Source organism: Melanotaenia boesemani, chromosome 14, assembly GCF_017639745.1.
Source record: "Melanotaenia boesemani isolate fMelBoe1 chromosome 14, fMelBoe1.pri, whole genome shotgun sequence".
In the NCBI taxonomy this organism is placed as follows: Eukaryota; Metazoa; Chordata; class Actinopteri; order Atheriniformes; family Melanotaeniidae; genus Melanotaenia; species Melanotaenia boesemani.
The window spans coordinates 20,736,197-20,761,549 of record NC_055695.1 but is presented as its reverse complement, the minus strand read 5'-3'; the positions used below and the strand labels follow the sequence as shown (position 1 = coordinate 20,761,549).

Sequence of the window (25,353 nt, the reverse complement as noted above, 5' to 3'; positions counted from 1 at the left end):
ATCCTTTTAAGTCAGGTGATATCTTCAGGAAGCTTGGCACAATCCTTGTTTAACACAAGGTGGCAAATGATGTCTTATATTGAAAATGAAGTGGAGAAAAACCACTGCATTTTGGTTTCCAGGTTGGTTCAATGTCCTACCAGACTACAGCTCAGCAACTTCATTCTCATTTGGATAAGATAAGGTATTGCATGATGTGACTTTAAAACTCCAGACCTGATGCGAAATCATGATGAGAGCAAAGCTAGTCTGAGAATTGTAGCTACTCATTAATAACACGGAATGTGTTTGTTGATGTTTTGCAGTTCATAAACTGCATTGTAGACTTTCATTCCAAATAAACATTAATATTCAATTGTTTCTGCCTCGGTAGTTAATCCATATTATGAGTATAAATGTGTGTTTTTATCATCTTTTGGTCAATACAGTTGACAGTTCTTTTTTTTATTATTTGTCACAGTAGTAGGTCTCTATGAATCGCGTTGCCATGACAACGCTTCATGCAAATGCTCGTGCGTACCAGGGATGTTTGAAATGAGGAACCGAAATGAGAAGTTAATAATCAGGGGAACCCAAAAGAAGTCATATTGGAAGATTAATTTAGAGTAAAATGCGTCAGAAATCTCTGTAATTTCAAGGTCACGGGTTAGTTTTTTGTACTGGAGCTGAAATTCAAGTACCGACTTGTATGTTTCTTCGGTAAGTTTTCTTCGTGGAGTTGAAAATTAGAAATGCCTCAGTATGGTTCATGGCGGAAGCGTCGGCGCAGCTACAAATCGACATCCTTGTGTTTACTTTGTTTAGAATTCAGCTTATATTTTCGTTGTATCTGTTGTTGATTTAAAACGTTTTGGCTCTCAATAGGATTAATCTAATTTAATACGTTTTTCCCACCCAGTGTACGTTGCAGGTGCGGGCAGATTGGGGGGAAACCCGGAGTTGTGTTTACAACCTATTGTTTTGTGGCAAATCGCACCCGTAGGTGTAAATGTGGGACGTTCATTCAGCTATCCCTGCGTGTGTAACTTAGTCACACCTCGTGGGGAGATTATTTTAGTGTCACTGCTGCGTAGGGTGGACGAGAGGGGTCCCCTGACAATTTAGCACATGGTATTTTAATTAAATGTCAATATCTGTCTAATACAATTTTGATTTGTTAGCTATGACAAACACAAAGACCGAGGAGTGGAAAATGAGTATTGGGACTCTCAACGAAGAAGTCTTAAAAAAACTGTCAAAGATGTTGGACAACTCCACTTGCGGATGGAGAAAGTTAGCCACCGCAGCGGCGGAACACCCAAAATTCCTCTGCAGGTGAGACACTGAATGCATCACAAAAGTTCTACATATTATTTAGCTTCCAGAATATTTTTACACCCAAAATAACAAAAATAAAGACATTGGTTTTTATCTAGAAATGCAAGTGCTTCCTTTTATATTTTTCATACTTACACCGCTCCCGCTGCTCTGACATTTTTTAACACCACTGTCTATGAAACTCTCCTTGCAGTGAAAAAGAACTGACGAGCTGCTCACTTCAGGTTCTGGACGCTGGAGGCAGCCCGGCACGAACCCTGCTGGCTTGGTTAGCTGATCGCTCCTGCTCCCTAGACTTCCTTCTCCACTGCCTGAGGAAGATGGACCACGAGGAAGCTGTGCAGTTCCTCACCACTGCAGGTAAAGCAGAAGCGACTTAGGGGTCATATGCAAATGTATCTAAATATATTTTTCATGAAACAACCCTGAATTTAAAATTCAGTGACCTTAGATAAATTTGATTTTGTGTACTGCACTGTTACTAGTGTCTGAGACACCCAGCAGAAAATGTAATCCATTAAATATAAGATGTGTGTATGTGCATGTTAAAGGTCAGGTTATAATTAACTCCAGGTTTATTTCCATACTTTTTGTTGCCGTTATTTCCATGATAGACCTTTGCTCAGTGTGGACTTTGGAGATGGGTGAATGTAGCCTTATAGACTACTGCTCTAAAACCTAGAGTTTGTTATTTTGGCACCCCCATTTGGGGTATTTGGAGGCAGATGTGGTGACAGCAGCATCCACTTGTTATTATACACAGTCCTTCCTATAATTATGCTTGAGTTTGATGTGATTCAAGCTGGTAAATTACATAAAAATGATCCCATATGCAGTTTTCAAGAAGAGGAAATTATAGAGATAAATTTTTTGAAGAATGGGAACTAACCATAATGTAAACCTATTGAGGAAGTGTTAAAGGCCACTGATGGCCAGTTGGTTTACTCCAAAACATGTCACTTTCCAGTTGACTGTCTAGTTCAAAATAACTTAACCTCTCATGAAATACTGAGTAAATAAATCTGTCCGTCAAGTCATTATGGTGTTACTTGCTTGATTCACTCCTTAGCCGTATTATACAATCTTATATTTAAAAATATATAATGTCTCAAAAATACATTTATTTAGTCCCAGTCAGATTTCAGGTATTCACTCAAGTATCCTTTTGTACAAATAAGGACCAATGCATAAGAGTTGCTACCAATTCTCATTTGAAGGGCATTCTGTGGTTGAAATGTTTAAAAAAAACAAAACAAAACAAAACAAACTTCACCTCCTACTGTCTTTTTTCTAACCATCTTTTCTTGAACCTACTTCAAAATATAATGAAGTTATGGAAAGATGGTTGGGAAAACTTTTAAGGATTTAGGAGAATACCACCACGCTGCAGAATAAATCTAATGACACACTGAACTGTGATGTGGAATCAACTCCTTTGATTTCATACAGAGAACATATTTTATGTAAAAGGAGACAAGAGAAGCATTAAAGCTCCTTTTGTTTCAGAATTTGTAGAATTTATTCAGCTCTTATCATGTCTGCTACTTTGATTATTCAAGTTCATAATTCTTAGTTAGGATTCTGTTATAACCAGACTTTATTTATTTTTTTATTCATTGCTTTCTTTGGTGTTGCTCTTTAAGGCATATGTGCAACTCATTCAATTTTCAAATCTGGTTGCTTTAGCCATTTTCCGTTTACAATAGCCTATGGTATGGACATTTTGACTTGTTAGAACAGATGTAATCATAACATGCTCAGTAATAATGAACTGAATCTACTGTTGTAAATGCTTTCATTATTGGTTTGTAAAGTACTGAAATAAAATAGTTAAAGATCTTTCTGTTGTGTAATATATAGAGCAGGGGCCTGTTCCAGAAAGCAGATTATGTTGAAACTCAGGTTGAAACTCTGAATTTTTTCTTCTAGAAAGTGAGGTAAGTCTTACCCCAGTCTGTTACCATGGTAACTGACATTGTAAAGTGAACATCTTCGCTTGCAGGTTCACCATAAAGAAACTCTGGGTTTCTACCTGTCTCCTCCCACCTGAAGCAGCTGTCAGGCATGGGTTGTCCGTACCAACGCGATTCCAGAGATTTAGAAGTTGACTTTATACACAATGATTTATGTAGGGAAAATATTCTTAAAAAAAAAAAAAATCTTCATTTCCTGATCTACATCTCTTGAAACGGTACTGTTTTGCAGTCACTCAGGTACTTCGGCTGTACATATCCAACGTGACACACGGTGGCCATGAGATGACGTCACAGCAAGATTTGTACTTTGTTCTGTGATACTTTTTAAATGCTTTTTGTAAATGGGACCTTTCTTTATAATGTTGACAACACAGAACACTTTAGAAAGACAACGGTATGTCGAGTCATGAGGAATCTCCTCACACATGTCTGAAATCATAATTTTATAAACGTGTGATGAGTAGAGCTCTACTGTCGGCCTACGATTTTTTTCTATCCACAAATATTTGAACCCACATGCTGCAGTTAAATATTCAGTCAGTAGACCACTGGATTCCAACTCCCACATTGTCTTAGGCAGCGGTTTTTCTCCCATAATCCTCCTTTCTGCTTAGCAGCAGCAGTAGTGTTCCCTTCTTTATGAAATACCTCTTCGTATTGCCCATATGCTTCAATAAGAGCTTCTCGCTCCAATCGGGTAAAATACTAGCTTTTTGTCAGTGATTGTCATGGTGAGTCCAGGCATCGGTGCTCTGTTGATGATGGCTTTTTGTTGTGGTTCACAGCTCTTTGTAAAGATACTCAGAGCTGATTGATCCAACTCAAAGCAGCTGTTCTGGAACCAAAAAATGCAGTTGCTCAGCTCAGAGTAAATTAACCCAGAGTTTCTTTTTCAGTCTCAGAGTTAGTTAAATCTCTGTTCTGGAACAGGCCTCAGGTTGCTTTTGGCTCACAAGTTAGTGCATGTAAATGTTGGTCTGAATAATCCACTCTGCTGCTACATGTCTAGATAGAAATGTCTGACATCTGTCCCTTCTTGTCTGGGGTTATGACTGTTCATGTTGTCTGTGTTTTAGTGGCAGAGCTGATCCAAATCACGGTGCAGCCGCAGTCCCAGCAGGCAACTCAGGGGAGCAGGGTGATACTGACCTGCAGGGCCTCTGGTCCCCCTGGACTCAGCTACCAGTGGTTCAGAGGCAATGAGGAGGTCATTCCAACATTTTATGATAGTGTGATTATAAAAAATATTTTAGTTAAAACCCTGAGAGTATTTTTGTTCTGTATTTATGTTGCCTTTATGGCAAAATCTTTTATTGCTGCATCACATCAATGTTTTTCTAGAAATTAGTTGTTTAGATCTTTTTAGGATTTATTTATTATTTTCTTGCTTTAGATTTTGAATGACACTGGCAGTTCACCAGAGCTGGTTCTGTGTCCTTTGGGTCCAGCCCACCAGGGTCACTATATCTGTAGGATCAACCATGGAGAAAAATATGTTTTCTCCCAGTGGGTTCATGTTGACTTGGTCAGCCAAGGTTCCAGTCCAGGTATGTCTCCTCTCCTCCCTGTCTTCTCTGATTTTATTTTACTTCGTGCCATTTAATGCAACTTCTCTGTAAATGTTTGGCATTTCAGGCTGCAGCAGCAGCCTGTTTTCAGGCTCAGTTAGTGGGCTGCAAATTATTCATCAGCCCCAGTCCCAGGCAGCATCTGAGGGGGATACTCTGGTCCTGGAGTGTAAAGCAGAAGCCAATCCTCCTGCCCAGTATGAGTGGTACCACAACAAAAAGCTCTTGCTTCAACAAAAGACATGTGTTCTTAAAGTAAGTCCATTCACAGAGACTGCTGTAAGCTGCTTCCTTATTGTGTGTTATTCCTTGCATAGGAATGGCCAAGACACAACATTAAAGTGACTCATCTTCCTCGGGTCTCAAGCAGCCACAAAAACATTATTAAAATTTTAAAGGATTTGGTTTTATTTACAAAAAAAAAAAACATGGGGTCACAAAAGTCTGGGGGGAAGTTAAAAATGACTATAGGGTGCTGCTGGAAGATGCACCAGTCGTGGACCAGCACATGCACGCATAATTTCATAATTAACAACCAACCAGAGCAATCTTAACTGTATGAGTGCATGAAGAGTCTTAGATTAAAATGAGTAAAGGCAGTTTAACTTCTCAACCAAATCAATGGACATAGATGGAACAAAAGGTTTTAAAATCCTTTGGAATTAGCAAGATTTCTACATCAGTTACAAATAAAATGTGATAAATTCTTCTTTTAAATCACAACAAATAATATAATGCTGGACTTTTTATTTTCATGTCATGAGCTAAACTTCCTACGGAGTTAAGAAAAGTCCACCTCACTGTAAAGAGGAACTGAGCGCTAGGGACTTTACAAATGTGCACATGGTTCACCATCATCTTTTCATAAAGCACTTTAACATCAGTCACAGCTGAACAAGGTTTTGTAGAGCTGAGACAGGTAAAATAAAAGCATAAAAATGCATTAAAACAAGATAAAACAATTAAAATAAATAAAGTATAATAAAATTAGTAAAACAGATCAAATCAAATCCAAACATTAAAAATAAAATAGGCTGATGAGTAAAAGTGAGTTTTAAGATGGGTTTTAAAAATGGACAGTGGGGGAACCTGGCGAATAGGCAAAGTTAGGTTGTTCCATAACTTAGGTGCACTGATAGAGAAGGACCTGTTTTCTCTGAGCTTCCATTTAGAAGTAGGGACAACCAGGAGCAGCTGATCAGCTGACCTGAGGGACCGAGAAGGAGTGTAGTGGCGGAGAAGCTCAGATAAATAAGTTGGGGCAAAGCCATTCAAAACTTTAAAAGCAAACATGGGGATTTTAAAACAGAAAAAGCCAGAATGGGTTATTTGCTTCCTTTTTCAGATACCTGTTAAAAGTTGTGCAGGAGCGTTCTGATTTATTTGCATATGTGCAAGTAAGGACTGACTGACTCCAAGATAGAGGGAATTACAGTAATCCAGCCGTGACAATATAAAGGCAGGGGTCACTGTCTCTAGCTACTGCCCAGAAAGAAAAGGTTTAACCTTTGCCAGTTTCCTTAAATGATAAAAGCTGGACTCAACTAAGGCATTATTTTGACTGTCCAATTTAAAATCGTTGTCCATTCCACAACCAAGGTTCAGCTGCACCTGAACTTTCCATGTCTGCAAACGAATCGACCTACAGCAAAAAATTTTAGTGCGGGTAACTGTCTCAATCCACTCTGTTGTACATCTGCTCCTTGCTCTTTGTCATTGTCACATTTTTGTGTTTGGTCTCTATGTGAGAAAAACCAGTACATTTGTCTTTTTTTTTAATCAAAACAACTAATATGGGCATTTTTGTCTCAGTCTCAGTTTACTGTATGCAGCTGATGTTTTGCAGATACCGTGTGTGACCACAGAACACAGAGGAGAATACAGCTGTAAGGTGTTCAACTTGTATCACCAGGCCTGGAGCGACACAGCAACAGTCACCATTGGTGAGACTGAAATGCTTCAGTTGTCAGTTCTCAATTAGGAGTGTAAATATATGAATGAGGAAAAATATTTGTTTCATACATGAGTAGAAATTTAGTACTTTGCAGTGACTAATAGTTTCTGTTTTACTCCTTCATGCAGGCCCCAGTTCAGTCATAGAGGCCTCGTGGGTAGAATTGGATCGTGGTCTAAGTATGCTAAATACTGCTAAAATATTTAGCAAGTAATACAGGAACTACGGCTGTGTTTTAGCTCTACTGCTTTTTTCTTCACTTTCATTTCAGTTTTTGTATTTACATTCTGTTTGTCAAAAGGCAGAATCTAAAAATGGTTTAGTTTCTAGTGTTCAACTGTAGCTTGATAACCTGTTTGATGTAAGAAAACATAGCTCTGGCACTGCTTTAGTTTTATCTTGTCATATTCATTTGGCTAGAGTCACAAGAAGTCCACAGGTCAACCTCTGGACTAGGAGCACATCCACTACTGCAGATGGCCAATCTGTCCGTATCAGCCAAGAATTACTATGGTGAGTTACATGGATGCAAAACTTATAGAATAGAACTTTCTTGTCATTGCAACAAGTGCAATGACACAACATCTGTAAAATAAAATTTCTTCATTTCCTCTCCCCAGCCACAGATAAAGTTGCTCTTCTTATTGGCAACATGAACTACCTTTACCACACTCAGCTGTCTGCTCCTATTTCTGATGTCCATGAGCTAACCAACCTCCTCAGACAGATGGACTTCAAGGTGGTTTCACTGCTCGACCTCAACTGGCAGGAGATGCATAGCGCTGTTACTGAGTTCCTATTGCTGCTTGACAAGGGAGTGTATGGTCAGTACTTTAGCCATATGTGTTTAAATGTTCGCTGTATAGCACTTATTTCAAGTTTGTGTCCAACTGGATTAAATAATGTATAAATATAACTAGATGCTTATTGAAAACACACATGTTCTTGAAATAGAAATGAGCTAAAACATTCTGACCAGGCCCGGTTGTCATTGCTTCTGCAGGCCTGCTGTATTTCGCTGGTCATGGCTACGAGAACTACGGCAACAGTTTCATGGTTCCCATTGATGCACCAGCCTCCTACACATCGGCACATTGTCTGTGTGTACAGAATATACTCACCAAGATGCAGGAGAAAGAGACGGGCCTCAATGTTTTCCTGCTGGACATGTGCCGCAAAAAGTAAGCCTGTTCGTTTAATAATTCATATTAATGAAATGATGATGATCTGCTGTGCATTTTGTGCTTCTAATGTTTTTTTTTCTCCAGAAACCCAAATGATATTGTAATTGTCCAACCCGGCCTCATCAAAGTGACAGCGAATATAGTGTTTGGTTATGCCACGTAAGTTCTGATCCTCAGAAAGCTCCTTTTCAGACTGTGTCATCGGCTTGTGTTGTTTGATTTTGTATGTAATTTCTCATGTTTAGATGTGTTGACGCGGAAGCGTATGAGGTGAAGCGGGAAGACGTGTCAAACGGCATCTTCATAAGCTTTCTCAAAAAACGAGTGTGTGAGGACGAGAAAGTCACCGTCATGCTAGACAGAGTTGCTGAAGGTAGAATACATGCTAAGCACAACTGAGTCATATCCCGATAATTCAAGCTACAACACCTTCAAGTGTCTCTCATGTCTGTGTGACTCTTTAACAGAACCAATTTCTGCATGCTGCATGTTAAAGGCTATTTATTTTTCCCAGATATGGGTCGTTGTGAGATCACGCGAGGGAGGCAGGCTCTGGAGCTACGCAGCAATCTCTCTGAAAGACGTTCGCTCACTGATCAGATCCAGATTTCTGCCTGCTCTGCATCACATTCAGCTCGAAACCTACAATGGGCTGTTTCTCATGGTAAACTTAAAAGACAGTTACTGAAGTGATTAAATTTAGCAAAAGTTTTTAAATATGTAGATCACCTTTTTACTGTTTTATACATCAAATTTTCCTAACCCGCGTTTAATTTTATTCAGTCCTGCCTAAGAGTCATTGCCTCCAGTTTGACTGTGGGGTGAAGGTTCAGCTTGGATTCGCAGCAGAATTCTCCAACATCATGGTCATCTACACTCGGATACTTGAGAAACCTAAAGAAATAGTTTCCTGCTCTGCTCAGCTCACTGACTTCCCAGAGGTGTGTTAGCTGCAGTTATATAAAGGTGTATTCTCTCCATATTTGTAACATGGGTGATTAAATTTTTCCAGGATTTCTCTGCTCTTCCAGATAGTGGGGATAGCAATGTGTCGGGATCAGGTTATTAAGAAAGATTAGAGAAGCATAATCAGAGAATCTGTCCAAACAAAACTATACTAGTGGTAAAAATCAGTCCATCTGTAATAAATTATTTTAGTTAGAGCTTCGAGGAAGAAGTTCCTCTTTGTATTTTTTTCTGTTTTTAGTGCAGAAGCAGCTTTTTTTTAGCGCAGCAGCTTTGTTTCTGTAGATATCATGTTTAGGATGTCTTCTTTTTGTTTTTGTTTTGCTACACGTTGTCCTTGTGTTCTCTCTTTCCGTATTCCACAACACAGACAAGTACCCACTATTATAAGCAAAGAATAATTTGTTATCACGTGTACTTCAAGCACACAAAGTTTTGGTTATTAGACTTAACATTATTTTCATGCTCATTTGGCAGGACGTGGATGTTGACCTGAAGAAGACTAATCAAGAGACTCTGCTTGAAGCCGGCATTTTATTATTGATTAAAGAAGAGCTTCCCTCACCAGAGGCCCCGAGTCTTTACACACGCATCCGCAGCCTGCAGAGACTCAGGGTCAGATACTTTTCTGTTTTAACCATTTCTGTCTGTTAGTGTATATGTGTCATGTGTAGATGATGTGTGATACAGCAAAGAACAGGCTATAACCACTCTAGATAAAATTTAGCTTTTCCTGAAATAAGAATTTAAATTTACATGAAACAATTTTAAAACGTTTTTAGGCCTTCTCTTTTAGTGAATTTTTATCACTCTGTCAGATAAAATACTTTCTGTTATGGAAAAGGTTTTTATATTTTTAAGATAAAAAACATATTTGCTGTTTATTGTCTTTGTAGAGGGAGCTCACATTCACTGTCTGCCTCCATTACACTTATTCCAACTTGGATGAAGAGGTACAAGAAAGGCTACCAGTAACAGTGGGCAAACCACTGGTCTCCAAACTCAATCTGCATGAACCACGACCGTCTCACAGTTGCTCTGCCAGCACGTCCTTCAACAGCGACTCCTTTAACTTCCCAGCGTGCTCCACCTTTACTGAGGATTTTGCCTCTGTTGATTCTGCCTCAAATACATGGTCATACTATGCACAAACTGCCGGCCAAGTTTCCCACGCTGACTCCCAGACTTCATCCAGAAGTGCAAATGTCCCAGAAGAGACTGACTGTCCAGAATTATTTGATTCCCCACGACCCCTTGTCGCTAGTAAAAGCTTGCCCCACAGCCAAGTAAATGATACAAACTACAAATTTAGTGACATGTACAATTTTCATTCCTACTAGGCATCATGCATCCATGACTGCACGATTACATGTCAAAAAATAGAGATGTGATAGTTCAGTTTAACTTTAGCTGCCCAACTGTTCTATGTATGAGTTTATTTAGCAGATGTCTTTGTCTGAACTATGCACTAACCATTTATCCTTAAACATTTTTTGTATCATACTAACTACTACTACTACTAAATGTGGATCAACAAATAAAGTTTAAAAAGTTTTGAAATGCTTTTTTAATTTTTGTAAACTTGGATGCGTCTTATAGTACAAAAACATCTTGTTTCTTGCGTTGCTCAAAGGCTTTCTGTCAGGTGTTTGCAGCAGTCTTTAGTAGTTTTGCATCCCAATTTTCTCTGCAAACTGGGAGATGTGACCACTGTGGGGCACTGGAGGCAGCGGAGCATGCTCTGTTGAACTGTAGAAAGTATGAGGGAGAAAGAAGGAAGACCTTAAAAGATTGAAAAAATGAAGCTGGTTTACAAGGAGTTGCAAAATGATTCTAAAAGTAAAAGCATTAAGGTGGTATCTCAATTTTTTATAAGAGACTCGATGGTTTCAGAGGATATGCGTTTTATTTATTTATTTGGGGTAAGAGTGCGTGATATTTCGGTCCACACTCCTGACCAGTTGGTGGCGAAAATGCACTAAACCGCTGTGTGCTAACCGCCAAGAAAAGAAAAAAAAGAAAAGTTTTCTCTGCGCTAAAACAGGACTGGGCACGCGCAGTGACGTCAACTTCATCCGCCATTTTGCAGCCGTTTTGCAAGATTGCTGCTTCCATTCGTGGTGCAGCACTTAAAAATACTTTTTTTTCTTCGCGAGAATTGTTTTAAAGTCAGAGATATTTTACTGGCAAAACGATGGCAAACGCTTCAGCAGATGTGGAGGTTCCGGAGGGCGCCGAGGTCCGCAAACTGTCGGAGCTGCGAGTCATTGATTTGAAGGCCGAGTTGAAAAAACGAAACCTGGACACGACTGGCGTCAAGAGCGTGCTATCGGAACGTTTGAAAAAGGTCCTCAATATACTGTCCTGATTAAAGCTCACGAATTAGGTAGTGTTGGTTGATGCACAATATAGAAGTATCTGGCTTCTTAAAAAAATTCCATCGAGCTAATTCTAAGCTAGCTTGTTAGCTAACTGCTCACAGGTTTACGTCAAACGGCGTAATTAATGCAAACGCCTTTGTTGTTTGTGCACTATACTCACGAGGACCCCCCATCTATTCTTAACAAACAGGCGATCGAAGACGAGGGAGGAAACCCAGATGAGATTATAGTCATCCCGGAGTCAACCCCTAAAAAAGCCAGCGTTGCACCCAAGCGAGCCACCAAAGGTAAAATTGACACGTGATACGATGAATGCATTCTTATGTGAACACCTGTCTAACGGTACTGTTGTAGCGAAATAGTGCAGCAGAGTAACGTGTGGTCCCGGTGACTTAATATCGTGGTATTTATTTTTTGTACATTTTCGAAATTTTTACGCTGTATTTCATGACAGTCGACTGTTTGCAGGGTTTCATTGACGCCTGTGCAGTACCGTTGACTCTGCCATTGATGTATGAATAGATGTACCCCGGGATCACGCCAAGTAGAGATTGCATTTGTTTTTTTTTTAATGGAGACTCATATTCAAGATCCAGAATACAGTATCATGAACTGAATCAATATTAAAAAATAATATATGTTTGATCCAACAAAGTTATTTTCTATCAATTCTCTGAAATCTAATAAACGTGAAATTAACATAGACTACCAATATTATTCAGGGCTCCCGACATATTATTAGCACTGGTGCGCCTAACTTTTTAATTTGGGTGCACCAGCCAAAAGTTTAGGTGCACCCAAATTATTACAGTGTCACTAACAGCAGCTCATTTTAATACATTTTAGTGATTGTCTTTTGATCAATACATGTAGACCTAGTTTATTAAATGAACAGTGTTGAGGTCTAGAATTTTTTTTTGTCTTTATTTGAAGCATGAATGTTAAGTCGAAAAAACATTTAAAAAAAAAAAGTTCTAGCTTCACTAAACTAAAAAAACTAAACATTTTAAAACTTGAAATAGCTCATGAGGCTGTGCTGCTTCTGACAATTTTCCCTCCTCTGGAATCACATTTAATCTTTTTTCATATTTATCTACTTAAATGTAGTGAAAGGCAGCTCCTCTTTGGCTTCTCAAACAGCTAGAAATATCCAGGGATTTTGTTATTCTGTTTTTTTGTTTTAAATACACGGCAGCCTCTTATACTGCAGTGTTTCCCCTACCATTATATTGTGGGAGTGCTCCTATTAAAAGGTCACGTTATATTAACTTGGAGCTGGTTTTCTAAACAGCGCCAAATTACAACAAAAGCAATTTCAGGTTCCTCCTCTAGAACAGGTTTATATGGTCTTCTTTTATTTGAAACTAAACAGTCTGTTATTGATGTGATTTACATGACGGCAGGTCATAGCTCCTCTGTATCACTTTGAGTCCAACCCTGACGCCACACACAAGCACGCACACTTCCTTCAGCAGAAAAAGTTAGCACACATGCCGTATTAAAAAATTTGAATTTGACATAATCATTGTGAGAAGCTGATTTTGATCATATAAGTGCCTTGCAACAGCGGTGACCCATCAAAAACCACTTTATCCTCATTTATGAAGAATCTGGCCATTTTCCAGCCTTACATTTAGAAGATGCTGCAAGATGACCCATTTAGTACATCACGCAATTAATAACCAAGTTGTTGTATGGAGGTGGGGGTCACAAACACCAATGTATGGTATCTTGGGGGTTGTGGCTCAAAAAGTTTGAGAACCACTTATCTATGTTGTAGAGCTGTCTGACATTGGATTTCTTTTTTATAAATATATATAACCTGTTAGGCATCGCTGAACTTCTGGGGGAGACTTGAGCTGGGTCAGTGCAGGTGATGACAGACAGACAGGGAGCTACAGCAGTTCAGATCTCATCCAGCTTTTCTGCTTCATGTTGGTCCAGCACTGTTAAAAACTCCTAAATTAGTGAGGATAATAGATAACAAATTCCACCATATTCCTCATTTTATAATCGATTCCAGCTTCTGCGATTCTTGTCTGTGTTTTTCTTTGTCGTACCGGCTCATAAAGGCCCATATACACTCCCTTATGTATATAAATAGGGACGCCTGTTTCAAATATTGTCATACGTCTCCGTCCTCATACTTTATTGCATCTTTTGCATTGCCGTGATTAAGTCAGTTCTTCACTAGCGGGTAATGCTAAGTTCAAAGTTCACTCCCATGAGTCGACATCAGTTTCCCACACCTTGTGTAGTTGTTGTGCTCATCTTCATTCATCTGCTTTTTCCCCTTCCTGATCCTCTTCTTCTCTTGCTTGTTTCTTTTGCTAGTCACATATCAGCTATTCTGCCCAGCACTGTCCCCGTGATTTCTGGTGGTATTGCTCCATGTTCTGTGCCAAGTGGCTGATAGCTAAGCTTAGTGAAAATGGATCAAATTACACACATAACTGATGCAGAAGACGGACAAAACTGTCATCCGTCTGCGTATCCGTTTTCTGTGTTGAGCATAAATGGGCCTTTAAATGCTGTTAATTTCAAACCAACACACACGGTGTACAGCTTTGGATCAGAGCCAATCAGAGGTGAAGACTCGCCTCTTCGTTTGGCTTTTTGTCATGGTGTTATTCACCTCTCAGCTCAGGTAAGGAGGGAGTAAACACAGAATACGCAGACAGACATTCAGAGAAAGTCCTTCGCCTAGACCTGAGAAATCTTAGGTGCAACGATGTGACCGAGGAAAAAAAGTTAGTCGCTCTCAAAAAATTTTGGGGCGCCCTCTAAAGCCCTGTACAGTATGTTGAATTTTTGGCTTTACTGAACTCTTGTGTTTGGTTGGTTGCCACAGTTTTACTTTTAAACCTGAAAATGCTCATTTTCTTTTTCCTTTGATGAAAATGTTTAATGTGACTTTGTAGGTTGCAGCTGGTACATGTATGGTTTCCTTTGCTGCCTTTAAGATATTTAGATGACTTGATCTAAACTCCAGTTTATTTTCTGTAGAAAACAGGCCAGAGAATGATGAAACAGAGGATGGTGCTATGGAAGAGGATTCACGTGATGGACATGTAAGTCTGAAGAATTTATTTTAACCCAGATTAAAGTGCTGCAGAAATGTGTTGCTTAACTTTATCTTTTCCTCATCAGGAGGACCTGCTGGATGATCATGAGAACATGCAGGACATGGACATCCTTGACATGAATGTTCTGGATGATACAGAGAATGACAGTGGAATACCAGCTGAGGATCAAATGGATGATGTGGATAATTTTGACAGAGAGGATGATGCTTTGTTGGATGAAGAACATGACTTCAGGACTTTTGAGTTAGAAGATGAAGCACAAGGTTTAGAGGTGAGACACTTGACTTTAAATGGCCAGATGAAATGTTTTCTTAATTTTTAACATTTAAATTTTTATCTATTTGTATGTATTCTTCCAGTTGGACCAGTGTGAGACATTTGATAAGGATGAAGATATGTCATATCTCTCTTCCAGTATGGTACGTCTAATGACAACTATAATTGATGCAAGTAATTATGTTCTTTAGTCACCCTCATTAAGACCTCCGTTTTCTTTCTTTAAGGATCCCAATGCGGGTGATGTGAAAGAACAAACAGGTACTGTAGAAAAAAGTTTATCAAAAGATCTTTTTACAGTGTTGAGCTGGAAATTCAAACGCTTTGTTTAGTTACAACCAGGAGGAGAGACTGGAAGCCCAAAGGAAATTGCTGACTTTGTGCTTAAATTTGGTTAACCATAAAGAACAATTTGCCACTTGTAAGTAATATTCATGTTGCCATTTGGGTTCTCAAATGCTAAAATAGCTCTGGTTAACAATTTGTTGCACAATGACAGCAATTACATTTCATGGTCAGGGAGGTTTGAGCTCTTGCAGGTGACTGCAGTGTTTCTAGGTTACCGCATGAAGTTCAGAAGACAAAGAAGATCCATCAAGATTTATCAGCTACTTTGACTTCTTAATCACTGTGATGCAGAAATCAGCTGGAATTGAAACTTCTGGACTTAAGCTGAAGTTCTGGTCAATGCAAATGGACCCTGGAAATGTAAAAGGCTGAAAGAAGATGGACAGCAGCGAGCTCCTACTGCTGCATGGCTGCTCTTGTGGCTCTCTTCAGCTCTGAGCTGAACTTGTCTGCTTTGGATCAGGTGAATAGAGTGAAGTGATTCAACTTGAGAAATGAGCCAAAGTGTTTGCCCCCTTAGTTGTCTGGTTGTCTTTCAGCCTTTGGGTTCTTTTCCAGTCTCTTCAGTAGGGTCTGCTTCGTTTTAATACATAGTTTTAAGAGCACAGGTCAGTGGTCATGACGTTCCTAATCCAGGCCATGCCAGTTCCTCGTTAACCATTTATGTGTTTCAGAAGTGATTAAACTCTGTGCCATTCTATTCCTGTTAAATCCGTAGAAAATGACAAAGTAGCCGGGTCTTGTTTATCTGAGCCGCTTAAAGAAGATCGCCACGAGAGCCATGGGACGAGCCCTGAAGAAGAGCAAGCTGCCACCGGTGGAGGGGAAGACAGTGTGTCCAACACTGGTGCCAAGTCCAGCAACGCTGCCTCAGGAGATGTGGACAGCGACAAGGATGTTGTGGAGACTGGCGCCAAAGAGGTTGAGGGCGCACAGAACGTCCCAGAAGAGACATTTGACACTGAAAACGAAAGCTCGCAGGCTGTTAGTGTAAGCGAACAGGGCAGCATGGGTGAAACTGTTGATTCAGAAATGGGGTCTAAGAAGGGTGAGGAGGATGAGAAGACAGAAGAGAAAGCTGCTGCGGAGTCAGCCCCGACGCTGAAAGAGTCCTCTTCTGTAGAGGGCGATGATCAGAACAAGAGGTTTGTTGCTTTCTGTATCCTAGAAACCAAAATGGTTATCTCTGTTGCATTGGCCCCTTTGTGCTAGCAAAATTTGGATGCTCTTTGGAGGTAAAAAAAAAAAAAAATGTGCATTTGTGTGTTTTTTTTTTTCTTTCGTGTGTCATTCCTTACACTCACCTATTCCATTTTATTATCCGTTAATAAGTAACACATTGGGATTTTAAGAGGGTATAATTGCATATATATTCACTGTTAATTCTGCACTGTGGAACATGGATTGATGCATAATACTTAAAAGTGTAAAAAAATTTTAGAAGATTCCAAAATTTCTCTGTTGTTTATTCATGCCTTTTATTCTTTGTTTGTAGCTCTGAGGAAAAAGATGGCAAGACTGAGTCAAAAGATGACAAGGGTGAGCAAAATGCTTTACTTATCAGGGTCCTAGTTTCAGTGTCTAGGTTCTCATTCAATTGTTTTTATCTGTGTAGCCGCAGGAAGTGCTGCAGCAAGTAATAGCAAGAATTTGTGGGTCAGTGGCTTGTCTTCAACCACCAGAGCAACTGATCTGAAGACCCTTTTCAGCAAATACGGCAAAGTGAGTAATTAAAGTTGTTACCTAGCAATGCCAGCAGTATGTTTTATTTCTTTTTAAATTTGGGTGAAAAAGTTAAGTGGGTTCAAACCTTTTATGTCCTGCAGGTTGTTGGTGCTAAGGTGGTGACCAATGCCAAGAGTCCTGGGGCTCGCTGTTATGGCTTTGTCACCATGTCGTCCACAGAGGAGGCCACCAACTGTATCAGTCACCTTCACAGGACCGAGCTGCATGGCAAGATGATCTCTGTGGAGCGTGTGAGTGTTTTGAGAGGACGGTGCATCTAATTGGTGTGAAAATCTGACCACTCAGTACTGTTTCTGTGGAAAATATGAACTGTCAAAGTTAATGGATTATAAAAAGTTCTGTTAGTCTGACTAATAAAACTTGGCAGTCTTTATTTATTTTAAAAAGAAAACAAAACTGTAATAACTTGAGAAAGCTAGATGTGTGTGGCTGCTAATGTTCTTAAAGTGCTTTTGAAGCTTCTTATGTTGGGAGCCTTTACCATCCTGTTAAAGATGTTTCCTTGCACCAACACATCTGATGCAAAGTAATGAGATCACATCATCAGACCAGCAGAAGCCTGATGATGAGTAAGGTTAGAGTAGAGAAAAAGCTCAGGGCATATCAGGACCAGAACTGAGAAATGTTGCCTCTGTTGAGAAGTAATGCTCATTCATTAACTTACAAACAGATCAGTGTAAACATGTTTTTGCTTGGGACACAGCTGATGCTGAACCCATTGACATTTTTAATCCCATGCTCTCATTTTGCCTGCAAGCATCCACTAATAGACTAGAAAAAAACACTGCGTTGATGATTTAATTTGGATTTTTTTAATAATATTTATGAAACAATTTGCTTCAACTGACATAAATACATGCCAATTAAGGGCATGTCATCACTGACTGCTGGAAACTTGTCTGCTCACTCAACCATTGTTATTGTATAAACATTTTAGGCTAAAAACGAGCCTGCAGGAAAAAAGCCAGCAGACAAGACTGACACAAAGAAGTCAGAGAGGAGACACTCCACTGACTCCAAGTAAGACTGCCAGCTGAACAAATTAGATTCAATGTGCTTTGTGTTCATGTTTGGCCTGTATATTTTAGAAGATGAGCTATTAACTATTAAGTAAAAAGTGAACATTTTGCTATAATTAAGATTTCTTTATGTATAATATTGTGCAAATTTTTCTAGGTCTGATGGAAAGGATGAGAAGTCAGAGGGAGAAGGGAAAGATGGTAAGAATGAATTTTTAACTAAAATATAATTGAGCTAATTTTTAAATTAGCCTAAGCATTTTTTTTTTTTGTTTGTTTGTTTGTTTTGTTTTTCAAAATTTTGAAATTACATACATAGAGACAAGACCCAAAACATTGACATTAAATGTACAGCCAAACATTTAAAACAGTACCCCAGCCCACCAACCTGCACTAACCCAGAACATCCCGGAAAGCGATCGAAAGAGTGAGCCAGGCCTCTTCTCCTGACTGCTTTGCTCCGTGAACTAGAGTAGTTGATAACTCCAAGTATACAATGTCTAGATTAAGTTAACCATGCATGGATAGAAATTGAGTGTGGATGTTTTGGGTGTGTAAGAGCAGCTAATAAACTTAAGTTGTTTGTTTTTGTTTTTTGTTTTATTTATTTATTTAATGTGAAACCCAATTTGGTCAAATAATTTAGAATTTGTGTGATAGGTGAGTAGGAAAACTTAAAGAACAAAAAGTGCATGTAAGGTCGGTGATTTCTTTCATCAGATGGAGCTTCCAAGGAGTCAATTATGAATAAAAGCCTATGAATAAAATTGTAATGGATTTGCGAATGGTCAGGATTCTCCCAAATAAATCCGGGGTCCAGGTGTGGTACAGACCCCCACCCCTCGATTCATCATAAATATCTCCCAGTGCTCTGATACTTCTGTCTTCCCACTCCAAAACATTTTCTTACATATTCCTTGTTATCCATTGGTTAATTGACAGGGCGAAACGAAAGGACCGTAGTCATGGACAAGTCCAAGGGGGAGCCTGTTATCAGCGTCAAAACCAAAAGCAAAAGCAGAGACAGAGTACGTATTTCTCTTGGATGAAATGCTCCAGCAATATAAAAAGTTGTTTTGAGATTTTTGATTTGGCTTGTGGATGGTGCCTTTAATACTACTTGTGATTCGTCAGAGCACAAAGAGTCGGGATCGGACATCATCCAGTAAGGAGAGGAAGGACATCCTGACATTTGACCAGATCAAGGAGCAGAGGGAGAGGGAGAGGCAGAGGCAAAGAGAGAGGGAGTTAAGAGAGGTTGAAAGACGCAGATATGTGTAAGTAACATGCCAGACGGAAAAGCCACACAGTGAGGTGCTATTTCTAAATAAATTACTAAGAAAAGAAAAAGTACCCTCATTTTAAACCATTCATACACTTGTCTTTTGTATAAATGAAGTGCTTATTGAAGTCAGCTGTTGAATGAGGATTGTTTCTCTTTTCAGTGATCGTGACAACCGTCCTGACCGGGAGCGTGAGCGAATCCGTCTGTTCCGTGAAAGAGAGGAAAGGAAGCACTTGATGCGGAAGCGACACTGGCTGGAGGTACAGTCGTGATTTACTTGAAGCGAGGGATATACATCCCCTCATGGGGTGCAAACCGCAGATAAAATGCATTAAATGCTTCCACTTAAAACACCAGATATGTCGTGTTTTCATTGCCACCATTTTGAAAAATTTCAGACGTGTACTTTTCTTCAAATAACTGCTCATGGTTGTTATGATTTCATTGTCAGACTGAGAAGCAGCGCTTGGAAGCAGACCGCATGGAGCGCCAGTTCCTGGAGCGCGAAAGACTTCGTATAGAGTACGAGAGGAGGCGCGAGCAGGAAAGGATCCTCAGGGAGCGTGAGGAGCTGAGGAGGCAGCAGGAACAGTTGCGCTATGAACAGGACAGACGCCCCGTGAAAAGGCCTTATGACATGGATGGCAGGTACACAGTAATAAGCAGATGTTGTGCTGTCATCAAAATATTACTAATTACGGTTAATGAATTCTTAACTGCTGTATATTTGTCAACATGGTATTGACCAGCTCACTTTGATTATTGCGCTGTAGGAAAGAGGACTGGCCCGATAAGCGCATGGCCATGGATGACCGCTACAGCCGCTCAGAATTTGGTCGCCAAGATCGCTATCAGGACTTTGACCACAGAGACCGGGGCCGTTTCCAAGACAACATGGTGATGGACAGGCGAGACAATGCTCGTGGTATTGGTGCTGACAGAGATGGACAGGTAAGAGACAGATGCCCTCTTACACTCTTACAAAGCAAACAAACAAAAAAAGATAGAAACCCCAAAGCTTTATTTTCTTCATTGCATCTCTTTAATTGTGGATTTGTAACTTGCTGCAGTCTAATCCCCAGTTTTTGTCCTTGAGGGCCGGTGCTCTGCAGGTTTTAGAAGTTTCCCTGCTGCAACACACCTTATTTAAATTTAGACCTCAAGTTCTGTGCACATCTGCCAATTACCTATTGGTTTGAGTCAGGTGTGTTGCAGCAGGGAAACTTCAGAATACCAGCCCTTGAGAACCAAGTCTGGCTTAATTTAGGACAGTGCATCAGTGAATATGTTTCGTGTTATTTCACAACTGCTAAACAATTTTTAAAACGTGTAGGTAATATCTGAGACATGAGAGAATTGTATATAACTTGTGCTTCTTCTTGCAGCACTTCTCAGACAGACATGGCAGAGATGGCAGAGACTCCTGGGGTGGAGGATATGACAAGCGTATGAATCCCAGGTGAATATTGCAATAAATATTCATGTACAAACCTTAATTGAGAGCAAATTTTCCTTTCAAAGATGGACAAATAGAAAATCATCTTTTTTTTCTTTTGTAGGGAGGGTGGTCGTGACTGGGACTCCAATAGGAAGATGGATGGAGACAGGCCCTGGCAAGGTAGTCGTACTTGTTTTATACTGTTGTACATGTTAAAATGTTGTAGTTGAATCTTCTACATTGAGAACAAATTAAACTAGTTTGCTGGATTGGAATAGTTTACAACAGTTGTTATTAACTCAACGGCAACACGTAGCTGCAGGTATTGTGATCCCAGCAGATGTGCTAGATGTTATCCTTTATGATTGCAGGTAGAGATGGCGCTATCCCAGGTCAGAGCCACATAGCCCGTGGAGGAATGGCAGGGTGAGTTGGTTGGATCTAATTTTCATTGTTATATCTTTTCCAAAGTGAGATCTTGAGAGAAATCAGCACCATGTTTAATTTTTAGAAATGGCTCATTTTACGTGTGTTCTGTCTTTCAGCCGTGGAGGCTACATGAACACAGGAACATCTCAGTCTCTCTCTGGAGCTCTTAACAGACAGAACCAGCTGATGCAGGGGGGCGGACTGCAGGGGGGAGCCTTTGGTCGGCGCTACTGATCTGGAGGAGATGGTGGGACTGTTCCAGGTGGTCATTTGTTGATGGATGTGACTCAGTTTTTGTAAATTTTTTTTCATTTTTTAAAATGAGAATTTTTGTTTTTTTCTCCCATATTCCCTTCCCTCTTTGACGGAAACGTCTTTTCTGCAGGTGTTTTTATTTTCTGTGATGTAGTGATCTGCCCTGTTTTTTTATTTTTTATTTTTTTGGTCCTACATCCTTTGTATAACTCAGCCATGTTCTGTGCGTGAATCAGCCCATGTTGGAGAGTTGCGTCAAAGCTGTAATAAATGTAGATTATTAGACACCCTGGTTGATGAACATAAACTCACCATAGTTCCATTCTCTATCCCAGCTTTTCACTGTTTTCAGTAAGAGCATTTTCCGTCTGTATAGTTTACAGCTTCAATGTTCATGTTGACCTCATTCTTTTTAAACACGTCTGCTTGCGTTACTGCCTACAGATGCGAGCATTTTTAAATTAAATCTCACTTTTTGATCATTGATGTTTGTTTGGACCTTTTCTTTTTATTATTTTCATGCCAGATTGATAAAATTCTGAAATATAAAGTATGCTAAGTCTAATATTCTTTTAGTTTTGTGCATTAAAATGTTTTATTTAGTTTAAACTCTTTGTTTTACAACAATGCTCGGTTCAGAACAGCTGGTGTGTTGTAAAATTCACAGGGTGAAATTCCAATAAAAGATTTTTCATCATTTTGAAGTGGTCCTACTGGAACAAGGTCTGAGATTCATTTGACATTCAAAGCTGTTTTTCAACAAATCAATTTTGCTTCACTTTAGCTCATTAGAATAATCTGTGTTCAGAACACTGATTATTGAAGTAGTGAGTGTGGATGAAGTACAGCACAATTTTACATAGCAAGATGAACTTGGAAGAAATGGATCAAAAAACTGCAGGCAGCATTTTGGAGGGGAGCAAAAAGGAGGCTGGAAAAGTTGTGGAGGGCTAAAATATAGCATTGACATGGTTTATGGAAAATTAGTAACCCACCAGGGTTCGCTTTACTTCTCAGGGACAAATTGTTTTTATCAATATCAAAAGACTTGGAGAATATAGAAAAATATCTGAATGCAAAACCTTGATAGGTCTGGCAAAAAAAGCCAACATCTTCAGAATAAAACTCTAAAGGGGACTAATAAAATAAAAATGTGTACGTGTATTAAAAGCCTTACAAAACATGTAAGCCACTTGTGCTTGGCAAGTTATTTCTAACCATGTTATTTGTTCTAAAACAGGACATAATTTTGGCCTCTGTACTTCCCAGTTGATTTCACCTTCATAAAGACTTCCAGAAATAGATCCTTGTTCATGTCTAATGAATTTGAAGAACCGAGTCTGTTTAGTCATATTATAACTAATTCCAAGTTCCTGTATTTCATAAGATGTTCTACTTCCCTGAGAGTCTGCAGATCATTTGTCATTAGATGTCAGAAGTGAAGGATGTTATTCATCAGTAAAGATGAAAGGGTAGGCTGTTTATATCCATTTAAAAAACGTGAGTTCCTGTTGGGAAAATGTAAAAAAAAACATGACAAAAACTGCCTAAAATATGTATAACCACAGTAATAATTGAGTGTGGCTACATTTGTTTTAGTATTTTATTTATCAAAGAAAAGCATTCTTCCCATCTTCTTTACATGTTTTATACATTTATTCAATTACACAACTCGGATTCCAAGCTACGATGTCTAATATGTTATATCATTCACCCCAAGAAGTTAAAATCATTCAATAATAAAAACCACTGATCAGCTAAGTTTCTTGTTTCATTCTCTTTGTGTCCACTAGGGGGCATCATATAGCCAAAAATAGAAACTCACATAGATCATTAATGTTTCTAGTTTAGGGATCAGATTGTTTGGCAGCTGATAGTGAGCACAATTAGGAAAATAAACAAAAAACAAAACAAACCTCAGTGTCAATAAGTGCCAAAACAAAACACTGACCTGTGAGAAATGAGTGCTGCTGTAGATGTGTCAGAAACTCATTTAGCAGAGGGCACAGAGGACATGACTTGTGCGTGAGAAAGCGTGAGGAGATTGAATCAGGGCCTCCTGATTCAACTACAAATAGTCCACCAGATGTAGAACTAGGGTAAACATGAATCAACATGACAACCACCACTGGGAAGAGGAAAACACCAGCTAGACCCTCACAATGGTTACAGATGCCTCGGAGGCACAGGGCAGAAACTTGTGTGTGTGTGAGGACTTCTCCACACAATTGCACTGAGGCCAGTGTGTAGGAAGAATGAACACACATACACCCCACTGATCCTCTGTCTCGCCCACTAGCTGTGCAACATCATTTACCCAGATTCCTTGCCTCTGGAAGATGATTGTGTTTATTTTTTCTGGTGTTTGTAGTTATTAGTCGTTTAACTAGGGTGTCCTTCCTGCCTCTGTGACTTTTGTCTTTTCATATATTTTTATTTCCAAAAATAGAGGTGTATTTTTAATCAATAAGTTCATCAATATTTAATCTCATGATGAACTTTGATTTAAAATAGCTGGGTGCAGCACATAAATTGAAAGAAATTAGACCTTAGAAAAGTGCTCTGATTACAAATCAGATACTTAGTTAAGACTAAACTAACATATCTGCCTCTTCTCAGTGAGGTTACAGAAGGTATACTGAAACCTTAATAAGTTGACAGAGGTGCACACTGTCCTTCATGTCAGAGAGAAATAAACATGGAGGACTTCTCATCACATTGCACATCAGGTAGTCTCTGCAATCTTCTGCAGCATTTCATTGCTTTAGGCCTGGCCTCTATTATGAAAAAGTAGAGCAGGGGAGCTGATGCTGGGCTGTTCATGTCCTTCTGTATGTTGCCATAGTTTAAAAAGCTCCAGACCTGAGATCACCACAGGTGGATCCACCAGGAGCTTCCTTGGCCAACTGAGGGAAAACAAAGCTGAGACAACATCCTTATTATGTTTCAACAGAGGTGGAGTTCAGACCAGCAACTCAGCCTGCAAGGAGGAGATGGAAGTATTAGGACAGGAGCACAACTTTATGTAGTGGCTGCAGAAAGTCCTGAAACACATACCACACCGAAGAATAGCAAAAGTTGCATGTAAAGATGGTTTCACCATAACTGAATCATTTACACCCTTAAACTCCCTGCCCGTTTGTCCACATGTGCAACCTCATCTGACCACTGCTTCCCAGACACTGGCATCCTCTGTAGATGAAATCAAATTATTATGAAACCTCCTCTTGCTCTTGAGTTGGCACATCAGTGGCTGGAGAAACTCCAGTGAAACCAGACTGCTTGCACAGTGTCACAGGTCACCTTGAAACCGGATGAGCACCAGCATGACCAGCTGCCTTCATGGTTGAAATATAGGATTTCATTCAGCCTTCTGATCTGTTGCATTCTTCTCATACAGATAAACCAGCCATGTGTGCAAAAACTGCTTGTGCAATCTATATGCATGAAATTGTGGCTGTAGGTGAAAACATAGAATATATGTGTGTACGTGACAGATATGGGTAGGCATTTCTGTGCGGGTCACAGTGAGTAAAGGACAGTGAAAGATTTGTACAGCCTGATGTACACATTGCCAACAGATGTGCTACAGCAACACGTCTGCAGCCTGCAGCCCACACGTTGCACAGCGTTGTTCTTGTACAACACGTTTAGCATGAATGCAGGATTCATCTGCAACTGAAACATGTTGTTGATACTCATGAGCACATGCATCAAATAATAAATGTGCATGCATAAACAAATCAATACTGTGGTTGTATGGCAGACAAAAGGGCCCACTTCAGGAATAACATATTGCATGATCTAAGATGTTGTATATTTTACATTTGTGTCTGGCAGGGTGACTTGTTTCCCAGGTTCTGCACATCATTCTCTGCCTGTAAAGCTGGTTTGCCTTCTACAAAATGACGACTGTGCACACAAAGGAAAACAGACACATAATTCATGTACCAATTAATTTAGTCGTTAAACTGCCAGTACAAGTGTTTCACACAACTTCTTCATGTCACCCCTGAATAGACAAATAAAATGCCACGTCTCCTCCCTGAGCCTTTCAGCAGCACTTTTACGACCTTATTGTGTCTTTAATAAGACACTTGTAAAAGACTTAACTCCCACTGAGCA

General features: G+C 39.5%; 2 protein-coding genes across 4 annotated transcripts; both read left to right on the top strand.

Moving 5' to 3' along the window:
* Window positions 1-508: 508 nt before the first annotated feature.
* Window positions 509-10,530, top strand: malt2 (MALT paracaspase 2). Its single transcript, XM_042005817.1, has 17 exons — window positions 509-699; window positions 1,161-1,314; window positions 1,511-1,677; window positions 4,370-4,500; window positions 4,687-4,840; window positions 4,929-5,116; window positions 6,708-6,804; window positions 6,944-6,994; window positions 7,236-7,328; window positions 7,436-7,639; window positions 7,819-7,996; window positions 8,084-8,158; window positions 8,245-8,372; window positions 8,514-8,663; window positions 8,783-8,940; window positions 9,443-9,580; window positions 9,862-10,530. Exons 2-17 carry the CDS (start codon window positions 1,163-1,165, stop codon window positions 10,303-10,305), a joined length of 2,508 nt encoding a protein of 835 aa, XP_041861751.1. The 5' UTR covers window positions 509-699; window positions 1,161-1,162; the 3' UTR covers window positions 10,306-10,530.
* A 504-nt stretch (window positions 10,531-11,034) lies between these two features.
* Window positions 11,035-21,925, top strand: safb (scaffold attachment factor B). Of its 3 annotated transcripts, none has more exons than XM_042005838.1 (21): window positions 11,035-11,312; window positions 11,537-11,633; window positions 14,353-14,417; window positions 14,497-14,703; window positions 14,792-14,851; window positions 14,936-14,969; window positions 15,775-16,201; window positions 16,552-16,595; window positions 16,678-16,778; window positions 16,883-17,032; window positions 17,740-17,822; window positions 17,979-18,022; window positions 18,764-18,849; window positions 18,956-19,098; window positions 19,267-19,366; window positions 19,558-19,754; window positions 19,880-20,057; window positions 20,492-20,565; window positions 20,663-20,724; window positions 20,916-20,970; window positions 21,090-21,925. In XM_042005838.1, exons 1-21 carry the CDS (start codon window positions 11,160-11,162, stop codon window positions 21,205-21,207), a joined length of 2,478 nt encoding a protein of 825 aa, XP_041861772.1. In that variant the 5' UTR covers window positions 11,035-11,159; the 3' UTR covers window positions 21,208-21,925. The 3 variants fall into 3 exon arrangements, with proteins under 3 accessions (XP_041861772.1, XP_041861771.1, XP_041861770.1); XM_042005837.1 differs by having other exon boundaries at window positions 16,672-16,778; window positions 20,666-20,724; XM_042005836.1 differs by having other exon boundaries at window positions 16,672-16,778.
* Window positions 21,926-25,353: the final 3,428 nt, after the last annotated feature.

Excerpts from the sequence above, each read along its gene's own strand:
- safb (XM_042005836.1), top strand. The coding sequence starts at position 11,160 with ATGGCAAACGCTTCAGCAGATGTGGAGGTTCCGGAGGGCGCCGAGGTC. Across the intron at positions 16,596-16,671 it reads TGAGTCAAAAGATGACAAGG|CCGCAGGAAGTGCTGCAGCA; the intron begins GTGAGCAAAATG and ends TTATCTGTGTAG. Across the intron at positions 20,058-20,491 it reads GTGCTGACAGAGATGGACAG|CACTTCTCAGACAGACATGG; the intron begins GTAAGAGACAGA and ends TTCTTCTTGCAG.
- malt2 (XM_042005817.1), top strand. The coding sequence starts at position 1,163 with ATGACAAACACAAAGACCGAGGAGTGGAAAATGAGTATTGGGACTCTC. Across the intron at positions 8,373-8,513 it reads GCTAGACAGAGTTGCTGAAG|ATATGGGTCGTTGTGAGATC; the intron begins GTAGAATACATG and ends TATTTTTCCCAG. Across the intron at positions 9,581-9,861 it reads GCAGCCTGCAGAGACTCAGG|AGGGAGCTCACATTCACTGT; the intron begins GTCAGATACTTT and ends TTGTCTTTGTAG.